The 13,947-nt window shown below is 36.2% G+C and overlaps 1 protein-coding gene across 1 annotated transcript in view; it reads right to left on the reverse strand.

The window, feature by feature from the left end:
• ABCB5 (ATP binding cassette subfamily B member 5) overlaps positions 1-13,947 on the reverse strand; it is a 134,694-nt gene that overhangs the window by 49,551 nt on the left and 71,196 nt on the right. The window contains exons 16-19 of the mRNA XM_023215951.2: positions 12,715-12,858; positions 11,321-11,425; positions 11,110-11,187; positions 5,559-5,642 (exon numbers count right to left, since the gene is read on the reverse strand). Of these exons, the coding sequence (XP_023071719.1) occupies positions 5,559-5,642; positions 11,110-11,187; positions 11,321-11,425; positions 12,715-12,858 (411 nt within the window). The remainder of the gene's footprint in view (positions 1-5,558; positions 5,643-11,109; positions 11,188-11,320; positions 11,426-12,714; positions 12,859-13,947) is intronic.

Raw genomic sequence — 13,947 nt, forward strand, 5'->3', positions numbered from 1 at the left:
GGGGTTTCACCGTGTTAGCCCGGATGGTCTCGATCTCCTGAGCTCGTGATCCGCCCGTCTCGGCCTCCCAAAGTGCTGGGATTACAGGCTTGAGCCACCGCGCCCGGCCCTCTATCTGCTTTTATATTGTCCATAAGGTAAGAATGTTCTGTGTATTTTTTTAATGGTTAGGAAAAAATCAAGAGAAGAATAATACTTTGCATCAAGTAAAAGTGGTATGTAATTCAAATTTCAGTGTCTGTAAATAAAGTTTTATTGGAATACAGACATGCCCTTTTGTTTACCTTTTTTTTTTTTGAGATGGAATTTCGCTCTTGTTGCCCAGGCTGGAGTGCAATGGCACCATCTCAGCTCACCGCAACCTCCGCCTCCCAGGTTCAAGCGATTCTCCTGCCTCAGCCTCCAGAGTAGCTGGGATTATAGATGCCCACCACCATTACCAGCTAATTTTTGTGTTTTTAGTAGAGACAGGGTCTTGCCATGTTGGCCAGGCTGGTCTTGAATTCCCAACCTCAGGTGATCCACCTGCCTTGGTCTCCCAAAGTGCTGGGATTACAGGTGTGAGCCACCACACCCGGCTACCTACTTTTTTTTTTTTGAGGCAGAGTCTCACTCTGTCACCCAGGTTGGAGTGCAGTGGCATGATCTTGGCCTCCACCTCCTGGGTTCAAGCGATTCTCTTGCTTCAGCCTCCTGAGTGGCTGTGATTACAGGCACCCACCACCACGCTTGGCTAATTTTTGTGGTTTGAATAGAGACAGGGTTTTACCATGTTGGCCAGCCTAGCGTCGAACACCTCAGGTGATCCGCCCACCTCGGCCTCTAAGAGTGCTGGGATTACAGGTGTGAGCCACCTTGTCCAGCCTTATCTTAACAAACTGGCTGACTGTCATGTTTACCTGTTGTTTAGGCTGTCTTAGGTTATAGTGATGGTAGCTGCTACAGAAACTACATGTGCCACCCTCATCACTTTACGCTGCTGCTCAGCATTCTACAAATCTCAGTGATGCTGTTAGAATTTGAGAGCATGTTGAGTTTTGCTGTACTGTTTCACTTTATCCTAGTTTTTAAAAATACCGTTGCATACCCATCGTCTCAAAACAAGAAAATAAGAGAAATGTGGACTTTGAATGCGATGTTTTTAAGGAACAGTGGACTGTGAGTTATTTTATATTCAAATTAGATGCTACAGCATTGTGTTTTTTAATGCCATGACACTAAATAGTGCTGGAAAATACAAAATATGTCAACATTAGCAGACTGAGCACTCATCGCAATATTCCCAACTTATAGGAAAGCAACATTCAGAAAAACTAGAAAATATAAAACAAAATATCTTGTTTTAGCAGAATTTCTTCACGAAACTAAAATATGAAAGTGAGAATGAAACCAAAGTAAGTTTTTAAGTGGCTCATTCATTGGCCAAGCAAAGAAAGTCATTTATGGATTTTGAGTTAATTATATCATGTTTGATTGTAGCAGTGGAAGAAATGTATTGAGACTGCATAACTTATATAAGGCTGCCATTTGGTGAGAACAGTTGCTCATAGTTACAGACATTGAGAGTAACATCTACAGTCAATTAAAAAATAAGGTAGATTATTTTGAGTAGTTTTCCCTGACTCTTGATGGGTTGACATATATCACTGACACTGCTCAGTTGCTGGCTTTTTGAGGAGCCAACATTATATTTGAAGTAAGTGAAAAGTTAGCCACTATAAATAGTTTCTGTGGAACAAGTACTGCTGAGAATATTTTCAAAGAAGTTGAGGAAAAAAATAAGTACAATCTGAAGTAGAATCTACTAAGATACATTATAACAGATGGTTAAAATATTTGTAGAGCAGAAAACAAGCCTTAGTTGGACAAATTTACAAAGCTTGTGAAAATGTAAAGTGTTTAAAGCCTACAGTTATTTACTATTATTTGTCAGCATATATTTTATGGGAAGGAATTGAATTTATCATGCATTTTTGGACCAGTAGTATAAATGGTTAAGTTCATTTGCTCTTGTAAACTTAACCATCTTCATTTTTGTGAGTTTTTGTTGAGGGAAATTTTTGACTTACCTTACCACACGGCAGTTTGATGGCTTAGCAGTGGTGAAGTTTTTTGCAGTATTATGAATTCAGGGCCAAGATTGAAAAAGAAACTTTTTTCAGACAAGATCTCACTTTGTCACCCAGGCTACAGTGCAGTAGGACAATTATGGCTCACTGCAGCCTTGGCCTCCCAGGTTCCAGTGATCCTCCTGCCTTGGCCTCCTGAATTGCTGGGATTACTGATGTGAGCCACTGCACCTGGCTTGGAAACTTTTTTTAAAAGAGCCATCCTTAACCACTATTATCAAGTACTAAATGCCTCTGGATATTAGCTTCTGCTGTAGATTTGATTATCTTTCTTAATTCAACCTAAAACTGCAAGACAAAACAGCAATTATATGCATACCTTATGCTGTGGAAAAGTCATTTCCATGACAACATTGTTTGAATCAAAAGTAGTGTCAAGTTGTTTTATACACTTCCCATGTCAAAAAGTTAAGTCAATAAATGAGGTTGCCATTGTCCAGGTAATAATATCCTAGTTCTAACTAGTAAACTTGCTGGGCTCTTGGACTTAATAAATGAAAAAAATGTTTATGATTTATTTGGGCAACATATTACAGCTCTGATGAGAAGAGTTCTAGGTTCCAGCATTGGATGTGTCAGTGGTATATCAAATGTACACTGTGGTGTCAATAACATACTTTCTTGTGGACAAAAATGAAATAAGACTTTTGGTTGATGAAAAGAGATTGCTAAAATGTACAGAAATAATACCTTGTAATTTTATAGAATTGAGTTTCCAAAAGAATCTAAAATGGCTTTTAGCTTTAATTAAACCAGATATTACACAGAAAATAGTCTGTTGACAGATGTACTGGCAATAGGCCATTCCCTTGGGCTAAAACAATATCAGTTAAATTGGTTGTATTCAGACAACTATTCTAGGAATCATGTTGTCTCCTATGACTCTATTTCACTAACATGTTTTTATCATGACTTTCAAAATATCAGAGCTTTAAAAAATGGCCAGAGGAATACCTTTACAATCATGAGTTAAAGGTTTCAAACTAAGATTTATTATTATTAAGGAGCTGTTTTATGAACATTCATTCTAATACATGTGATAGAATAAAATGTAACTGAAATTACATGATGAAGAAATTGAGATGGAGAATGACTTATTTAAGTCAATATGATAGGAAATATGACCCCCAAATTATTATTTCCTAGCTCATCTTTATGCTAGAGTGTCCTTGTGAGGAAGAACTCATTTTTGGACAAAAAGATTGGTAAACAACTCTTCCTTTTATAGAAAAACTGTCCATTGAAATTGAATATGAATCCATTTTTATATGGCAAAGTAAGAGTTTTTTATAAATTACATTTTACTAGACACAATCTCACTCCTGAAATCTTTCTTTGATTGTTTTATTCGTTAATTTAATTTTTAAAATTAGGTTTTTAAAAATATTTAGAGATGGAGTTTCACTATGTTGTCCAAGCTGGAATACAGTGACTCTTCACAGGTACCATCCCACTACTCATCAGCATGAGAGTTTTACTGACTCCATTTGCAACCTGGGACAGTTTACCCCTTGTTTTACTTTTTAAATTTGGCAACTTTAAAATCTTTCATCAGGATTCCGACCATTTATTCTCTAGCTACTAGTTCTAATAAAAAAAATGATTTGACTTGTCTAGAAGTTATTGTGAGACTAGAACTTAATAACTGCCACAATAAAGTTTTAAGTGATGAAATGATATTAGTGAGGTGCTTAAAATCAGGTTGACAACTATTCCCGATAATTTCCCTCAGGGGCAATACTATTTATTAGAAACAATTGATAAATGTAAGGACAGTAATGTTGGGTCTTTCAGTACTAATTTGGTTTTTCAGTTGAAGCAAGTATCTGCTAAAATAAATGTCTCACATATTAATATAACTGCTGGTAAGAATGCCTATTCCACTCAAAAGATTCTGAAAAGATTTGAAAGATAAGTTGTAATAGACAAACATTAACACAGTAAAGAAAAAATAGCAAATTTTGTGGAGTGGGAATTCAAATGGAATTATAGGGATTGATATGTCTGCCTGGAGTAGTAAACCATGGAATTCCTAAACTCAGAAGTTAATCAGATAATTACATTGTGCTATGGAGGTTAATGCTATATCCATTATTTGATTATTAAGTGAAATTCTATCCACCATCTTTTCATGTATGCCAGTAAAATTGAACTCCTCAGCCCTATTTTAAAATCTAAATACTATCTAACAAAATTCTAGAACCTTGCCTTCAAAATTAACAAAAAGAATTTCAAGAAGAGATGAAGATGCCCCCTTTCCTCTCGAGCTCTTTCTCTATCATAAAATTAGCTTTCTAAACCAAAATGAATGCTTGTGAATATTCACAACTGTAAACCACTTGTTCTATTTTCTGATAGTATAAATCCTATCTTGCAGGTGTATATTAAACAAAGAGGTCTTGCAAAAGTTAAAAAAAAAACAAAAACAAAAAACAAACTTAGAATGGTTGCCATGTCCTGTGGAAATAATCTCTAAAAGAAACATGCTATTCTGATGGGTTGTTTTAGCTGACAATTTGTTGCTCTGCTAACAAAGCTTTAAGAAACATCTCAGTATTTCTAAACAGAATAAATACTTGTAAGATTTTTCTGTCATTCAGAGGCAAATTATTGACATTTTCCTTTTCTTCCAAATGCATGATAAGGAAAAAGGAAAGCCTAAAACTCTACTAGAATTCTTATTTTAACAGAGATGGAAAGCTTTATTTTACTTCAATTTAAAGTAGGAAAGCTTGTTTTCTGTGGCTTTTCTCTGTTAAGATCCCATTTGTTATACAAAGGTGAATTTTGTTAAAATAATTAGAAGAAAATTAACAAATTATTACTTACCTCTTCTATATTCCTCTACTCCCCACACTGTTTAAGCATGACTTTGACATACATTATGCTGGTCATTCCATCACTAATTATGAATACATATAAATATCTTGTTTATGCATATTACTAGTCATGATTACGCAATTCTTTTTAACTTGTATAACAACTAGTACAGAATCATTTCTGATGCACACATGACTCTGAATTGTTAGACATTATTTTAACTAAAATCTTATTTTCTGGGGGAAGGAAAAACTAAACTTCTTTCTTATACTAAAACTCTTAAAGTGTGTGTGTTTTCATTTCGTTACTTTTTCTTATCTATTTAATTCTGAGCTCTTTTTTCTAACTTATTCTTGGTCTCTTCTTTAGTACTCTAGTTATCCTATTACAGGTACTAAATATTCTCTATTTTTGGTTAAAAATATCCAGAACCGAAAGGCTTCCTCTCATCTTTCACTAAGAGTTACCTGTTAACCATGAGACTTACCTGGCCTCCTTAATGATGTGGGGCATCTCAGCACAGCTCACATATATGCACAGACACATGCATGCATTGCATGTGTGCACACCACATACATGCACCATTTAAAATAAAAATAATATACATACTCCTTGAATTTGTGCTGTATCTATGGCTAATATTGCTGTCAAGCTGCCCGTGCTGTTTTCCTTTTCATCAAACCAGGCAATATCCTAGAGAAAAGGAGAATTAACATACGGTTGTTGAAAATCTTTTTTTTTTTTCTCTGACTTGTGATTTTTCTGCTGTAAGTCAAAAAACATTTACCTGCCTCCTCACTCACAGGTACTTAATTCCTATAAAATACTATGGATCAAATGACTTTTGCTTCTTTTTTCATGAAGATCTATATTTATATATAAAATGAAGAACTTAAGCCCAAGAACTTGGACTCATTACTCATTACTGTAGTGTATAATAATCAATGTTAAATTAAAATGATCATTTTAAACCATCAAGTGGTTTATAATTTTACTCCATAAGTCATTTGTGAAGAGCAGACACAATTCAAAAGTAAGGCAATGAAAGCTAGAGCAGTGGCTCACACCTGTAATTCCAACAATTTGGGAGGCCAAGGTGGGAGGATTGAGTCTAGGGGTTCAAGACCAGCCTGGCCAACATGGTGAAACTCTGTCTCTACAAAAAACACAAACATTAGCTGGGCCTGGTGGTGTCCACCTGTAGTCCCAGCTACTTGGGAGGCTGACGTGGGAGGATTACTTGAGCCTGGGAGGCAGAGATTGCACCACTGCACTCCAGCTTGGATGCCAGAGTGAGACCCTGTCTCACACACATACACACAAACACACACACACACACACACACACACACACACACACAAAAGTAAGGCAATAAACAACACAATTTAGAAATATTTTCAAAACTTTCTGCCTAAACTAACTAATGATAAAACATTTATCTCCTTCTCTTTAGGGGCCACATAATAAAGATTTTTCCCTGATGCTTCACATTACCTCCTAGAACTTACAACAGTGGGCACTGTGAGAAGCTAAAAGGGCAGAAGGCTGTGAAACCCTTGAAGTTAAGAGGTATGCAATCTAAAGAAGGAGTCAGATCAAAACTATAAGCAATAAAAGCATAATGTAATAACCAATTTTATTTTCAACAGCAAATGGAGACAGCACATCTTAGCACTTCTCAGCCTGAGGAATTCTGATTTCCTCTTATAGCTATTAAATGTTTCCTCACATTCACTGGAACCACTTGTATCGCTTGTAGATTAAAACCAGGTGGAAACTGTCTCTGAGAGATGGTTTATTTTTAGTGAGTAAAGAACAAAAAAAATCTTGGCTTATTGCAACCCAGCCAGGGCTCTGAGGCCCAGGTAACAGGCAAAACAAAGGCATAGCAGGTTGAGGGCTGTGCCTTAATCATGCACATCATATGTTAGATGAAAACTTTTATGGAGGAATATGGTAGAAGTCAGGCATGATAGTACCACCCTGAGCCCCACTGTGTTGGGAAGGTGTCTCCATGAGCTTTGGGTTCTAGATGCCCAAAGAGCATCCTGTGGAGATTACAGTCTGCACTGGACAGTAGCCACTTTGAAAGCACAATCCCAGGCAAGAGCCTAACATACTGTGAATACACAGCAGCAACAATAATAAACACAATACCGCTGAACTGAAAGACACTACCTGCTTTTTATTGTGTACTCTCTCTCCAAAATTAAGATATTTTATGTATTTTCTAATTGGTTCTAGATTTCAACATGACATGGAATGCACAGATAATTTTAAGATACAGTATAAGGTAAAAAATATGAAAAGAATTTATTATTGAATATTACATTCCTGATTCTATAGTAACTTGCTGTAAAAGACCATGAATAGGTACATATGTGATTAATCTTAGTCATTATCTGATGTTCAGTTGGCAAGATGTCTGAAATTGCTTTTTGGCAAGATAGCAATTGTGTACTCCAGGGATTGTTTTCCAGTACAGACAATACATGTGAAAACATTTAGGGAGGCCGAGACGGGCGGATCACGAGGTCAGGAGATCGAGACCATCTTGGCTGACACGGTGAAACCCTATCTACACTAAAAATACAAAAAAAAAAAAATTAGCCAGGTGTGGTGGTGGGCGCCTGTAGTCCCAGCTACTCGGGAGGCTGAGGCAGGAGAATGGTGTGAACCTGGGAGGCGGAGCTTGCAGTGAGCCAATATCGCGCCACCGCACTCCAGTCTAGGTGACAGAGCAAGACTCCGTCTCAAAAAAAAAAAAGAAGAAAACATTTAGCAGTGTTTCTGGTAGTTAGGTGGTGAGTAAAAATTAGCTTGCATCATCTCTTCCTGAAAGGAATATAATTATAAGAAAGGCCACCAGGCTTTTGATACCAGTAGATATCCACTTTTTTTTCTGCCAATAGTTCTACTTGAAATAAAAAGCAATAAAACCATCATAAGTGCTTGGCATGTATTCCCTCATTTAATCATAACAACAACTCTATGAGATAGATAATATGATTACCCACATTTTAGAAGTAAAAATACTAAGGCACTTAGAGGTACTTAGAGATTATGTGTCCAAGGCCACATAGCTGGCAGGTGCTGAGGCCAGGATTTGAACCGCAGCAACCAGAGGCCAGGGTTTTTATTTTCGTTTTTTTTTCGATTTGCTTTTATTAAAGATGGACTTTATTCTAAGTGTATGGTGTACCTTAAGATATTGCCTGACACAGTGTTAGCAAGCAATTAAAAAGTGAAACTACCATAACATAAAGATAACAGCTGTAGTTTGGGGGAGAAATGAGGTTACATTTAAAGTCATGCAACTCATTACTTAAAAAGAATTTCTGGCTGGGCACAGTGGCTCATGCCCATAATCTCAGCACTTTGGCAGGCTGAGGTGGGCAGATCACTCGAGGTCAGGAGTTTGAGACCAGCCTGGCCAACATGGTGAAACTCCATCTCTACTAAAAATACAAAAGAATTAGCCAGGTGTGATGGTGTGTGCCTGTAACCCCAGCTACTTGGGAGGTTGAGGCAGCAGAATTGCTTGAACCCAGGAGGCGGAGCTTGCAGTGAGCCAAGATCACACCATTGCACTCCAGCCTGGGCAACAGAGCGAGACTCCATCTCAAAAAAAAAAAAAAAAATCCATTAAATGTAATACTAATTGTTTAGTTAGGCTCAATGAATATTTTTTGTTAAAAAACATTTTTTTTTTTTAACTTTCAAGTTCAAGAGTACACGTGTAGGTTTGTGATACAGGTAAACTTGTGTCATGGGGGTTTGTTGTACAAATTTTTTAAGTTGTTAATCAATTATCTTGTTCTGCCTGTCATCTGACTGAAGAATTACAGCTGAGTTTCATGACCTGTTTCTCATGCTCCAGGACTGATTACCTCAGATCCTTTTGGAATTAGCTTAGGTAAATTTTGAAGCCCTTAGTGATCACCATCAATGCTATCATAATTTAAAGAACCCCAAGAAGCCTTAGCCAATCTAATTTAGAGGGAAATGGGGACAAATAAACTTCTTATATGCTCAAAAACTCAATAGCTCTATAGGTAATTATTTATCATTAAGAAATGTAAACTTAGCTTTGAAACACAATGAACGATGAATTATTCAATGATCGAAGTCAGCAACACTTAGAACATTCTTTTCAACAGGAAGAATCTAAAGTAATCACATAAAATATGGATTTTGTATCAACAAAAATACCACACCTGTTTCTATACATACCTCTACCTCAAATGAGGTTTAACAATGGTTATAAAAAGCACTGCAAGTCTCAGCATGGTTGTTAAATTTTAAAAAGTCTTATGACAAAAATCAGGTAATAAGAGTTAGATAAGACTGCACACTAGGAACTTCCCTTACTATAGACAAAGCAAAATTGTGAAGATGCTTACAAAGAAAGGGCAAAATATACTAGTCTTCTTTTTCTCCAATTTTGCAAAGTAAAGCTAAGAATCAAAAAGCGTGCTGAAGGAGGAAGAAGGAAAACAAACAACTTATGGGGATATTTAATAACATGCTAAGTGGCCTAGACTTCCTGCGTAAGTCTTTGTTAAGTATGTGCATGATATTTTAAAACCCAGAGTTTCTGGCTGATAGTTTGAAGCATCCTTATGAGCAGAAGCTACTTTATCCAAAAATGTTACAGTCTTAATGTTCACATGGCTAATGCTAGATGGAGGATTAATGTCAAGTATTAACCATCAAAATACTAGATTAACCACAGTTTCTCTCATTAAACTGGCTCATGACCTTGAGATTCCTCCACTAAAAAGCTTTCCGTGGACAGAAAGGAAGTTCAAAGTATGCTTGGAAAAATTAAAATTTATATTCTTCTATATAAAACCAAGCATCTAGGCATTCAGGAAACATTTTCAAATGTTTCTAGAAATTTAAAATAAATGTATTTGAATGGGGAAAAAGATAAATTTTTAAAACAAAACAAAAATGAGCAGAAATTGTCAACAAATGTGAAATATGGTGTTAGTTAATTAAAGTCTCAACTTACTTCATGGAAGATTTGTGGTAAAGACATAAAGTATTCATAAAGTAAAAAATAATAATGTACAAGTTTAACATGAGAGGTATGTGCTGGCATCAAATTGATTTATGATCCTATAAGTAGACTTTTATTTCTCTGGATTAAGAAGTGTCTTCAAATGTGGAACAAGAAGCAGAGATGGGACCTTTTTGAACAGAAGGTGTAAGGTCACCGATTGCTTTAGAGCATCGTGTTGCCGTGGGAAACCTCCGACTTGCTTCTCTGCATTTTGTATCTTGTAGCTCCCTAAGAGTACAGTTGTTGCATGGCAGCCTTGAGAGTACTGCTCCTAAAAGTCACAAGACTTTAAAATGGGTTTTGACGACTCAGTTGGAGTGACAGTAACTCTATTTCTGAAAAGAAATCACCTTGGCAGGAAGCTATTTGCTCCTGCCTGGTGAGCTTTCGTGACAGCAAGTGAGGTGAAGGGCTACTAATGTTTGCTGGCTTTCAGGGTAACCCAATCCATTTTAGCCTCGTGAAAGAAGTTTAGAGGTGCCAGTCTGAGACATTCCTTCCATTTGCCCCTAAGACTCACTTCTCAAGATTACTACTTGATCCGCCTATTTTTAGTTATTTCACAGAGGTGACAGATCATCTGCATGAGGCAGGCAGACCTGGCAGCTAGACCGATGTTATCTGAGTTCAGGACTCTTCTGATAAAGGCAGAGAGATTGGCTACTTTAAGCAGTGTAGAGTCGAAAAACTTAAGCTATGTGCATGGATTAGAACCAGAGAAATTAACAACTCCTTTTCTGATACATTCCCAAGATGTTGTAGCTCTTACTTCTCCTTTTTAATTTGGCCTTCGATTCTGATCCCAGAACACTCCATCATTCATTAAAAGAAAGACTTGTCAAGATGAATGCAAGGAACAATGAGTAGATCCTACGTTCTTTTCTATAAGCTGTATTTTTTAACATCACACTTTTGGACTTGCTTCTTTTAGAAAAATATAAGACTTCTGACATCAAATTTTTGCTGCTCAGAACAAAAAGAGTGTGCCTTCAAAGAAAGATTATGTCAAAAATTGACTCGAGACAGAATTAAAGCTAGAATGTTTTACAATAAATTTTAAATATAATAAGAAAAATTCAACTTAACACTGACCTGATATAACATGGCTTTGAAGGCCAAGTGTCTTAATCTCATGGTTAAAATTTCCCCTGCTCTGCCATAAAATAATCCCTGAAAAACAAACAAACAAAAATCTACATTCTTTTCCTTTGTAACATTTAGTTGATATATTTTTAACTTAAATAGAAAGAATGGCAACAAAAAGTAATCATGCTCAGGCTTGTTTAATTTATTAAAAGCTTACCTGCATGAAATAACTGACAAAGCAAATAACACCCAAAATGACGAATATCATGGAATACATTTCTGCATCATGCTTTAATGTGGTTTTATCCTTGTTTCCAAACATCTGAAAAAGAACAGATTTTTATCAGATGTTTGGAGGAAAAGATAAAAGAAACAGAAAAAGTGAAAATTTCTGTGTATCAGGGGTTTTAAAATACATTTCTTTCTTTCTTTCTTTCTTTTTTTTTTCCTTTTTTGAGACAGAATCTTGCTCTGTCGCCCAGGCTGGAGTGCAGTGTCGTGATCTCAATCTCGGCTCACTGCAACCTTTGCCTCCCAGGTTCAAGCGATTCTCATACCTCAGCCTCCCGAGTAGCTGGGATTACAGGCGCGCACCACCACACCCAGCTAATTTTTATATTTTCAGTAGAGATGGGGTTTCACCATATTGGGCAGGCTGGTCTCGAACTATTGACCTCAACTGATCCGGCTGCCTCAGCGTCCCAAAGTATTGGGATTACAGGCGTGAGCCATTGCACCAGGCTTAAAATAAATTTCAACATAAAAATAAAACCATACACACATTTCTGTGGAAAAAAGTGCACCATGATGCTATCATCTGCATTCATTATCTATGATAAAAAATAACTTGCTTTTAATTCTCTTAAACTATGTAAATATGAGATCTGAAAAATGAGTCATCTATCTGCTATCATTATCACAGTGTATTTCCCAAGAAACCACCAGTTTGTTTGAATTATTATTTTGAATACTTTTGGATCACTCAAGTTTCTTAGTATTCTTCTAGTTAAGTAATACCTGCAAGGTGAGGCTTCTTCATGTGCCCCTAGAATTGTTCTTAAAAATTAGTAATTATACATACACAGGCATTTATATTGATAGTATAGCTGTGCAGATTAGGGAGACTAAAATTCCAGGCTAGAACCTTAGTTAACATTGAAAAGTAAGCATGGATCTTGTAAGATCTTTAAACCCACCAACTGCCCTGAGTCCTTTAGCACAATTCCAAACTCTTGTTATTTCTTCTCCCTGAGCTGGCTGGTAAGAAAAGAAATTGCAACTGTTCCCATTAGTTGAAAGGAAAGTAGTTGTATTTGCCTATTTTATTTTTTCAGTGTTTTGGAATGCTGATCCAGCACTGGAGTCAAAATTAGAAAACAAAGCAATTTCTTCACTGATTGCCCAGTCAACAAGGCCCAGCCACACACTTTACAACAGATGCTGGCTTATCTCCTGGGAACATTAATTAACCTTCCTATTATGGACCCCACACCAGGGGCAGCCCACTAAAAGTCCCAAATTTCCCCTTGTGGATCAGACTGCTATAAGCTTGTTCTCTCAGGTCATACTTTCTTTAAATTGCTAAAGTATTAACAAATTTGTTTTACTTACGGTTATAATTTTTGCAAAGATGATGGAAAATACTGGATGAACAGTTCCATTTAGAACAGAAGCCAATGTCCCCAGAACCACAAAAGGCCATTCAGACTTGTTTAACTTTAAAATTTTTAATAGAGAGACTTCAGGAAGACTTATCTAAAAATAAAATATGTTTGTTAAAAATGTCAGTTTGTGTGCATAATAGAATCTAGGGAAGTTAGCCCATCATAAACAGAATTATAATGTATAACATAAAATATAACAGAGAGCAGGGCAGAAAATATTTTTCTTAAAAAAATTCACTGCCCATATTATTAATGATGACCCCAAAGCATAAAATGAAAGAAGCTTTGCCAGAAGTGACTATTTGTTCAATATCACTCTTTGGCATTTCACTCAGTTGCTATCATTTAAAAAGCACAATTAACTCACATGTAATTGTCAAGGGTCACAAAAGAAATGATAGGTGTATTTTTCTTTACTCTTGTTAAACTGGATGGAATATTGTACTACAGGATAAGAAAAAATCTAGGCAGAAGCTAAGAAAAGAAAATGCAGAAGGTAAAGGTTTCATTACGATCTAAAACTTGAAAGTTGGAAAGTTTCATGATGTATTTACAGAAACATTTTCCTAATACCTTCGCTTGTTTTGGAGTTCTTATTTACAAGCAAAATATTGCAATATCTGAGCACATTATTTAAACTCACCAAGCCTGTCTCCTCATTTCTCCAAGGGGAATGGTATCAGTTCCTATCTTGTAGGATTATTTGTACAATTAAGCTTTATTCAGTACATTTGCACTCACTGTATTTGCAAACAATGAACACCCAATAAATGCTAGCAGCCATTGCTGTTTCTGATGTTATTACAGAAGAGGGATTATATTACACAAAATTTCAGGTTTTATACAGAGAAAGCACAATGCAAGTAGTCATTCTGGCTCTGTCAGCCCTTCCTAGGATACATGGAAGGTGACAAGGGGAGGTAGTGGTCACAGTGGTCAGAGGATAAATAATACAATAACCATTTCTCTTTGCTCTTGTCTGCAATAAGTAGTGTATTATTTCAGACTCTTAAAAATTCTTGTGAACAGCTTTGTGGTGAGTAATTATTCTGAGTAGGGAAGTAGACAGTGAGTTCTTTGGTATTTCATTCATTAAAACTTCCTCATGGCATTCACTCTTCATGAACCTAATAACCAGAGAATTCCTCAAGAAAGACTATAAAACAGTTTATAATTCTTG

The sequence above is a fragment of the Piliocolobus tephrosceles genome, chromosome 8 (genome assembly GCF_002776525.5).
Source record: "Piliocolobus tephrosceles isolate RC106 chromosome 8, ASM277652v3, whole genome shotgun sequence".
Taxonomy (NCBI): Eukaryota; Metazoa; Chordata; class Mammalia; order Primates; family Cercopithecidae; genus Piliocolobus; species Piliocolobus tephrosceles.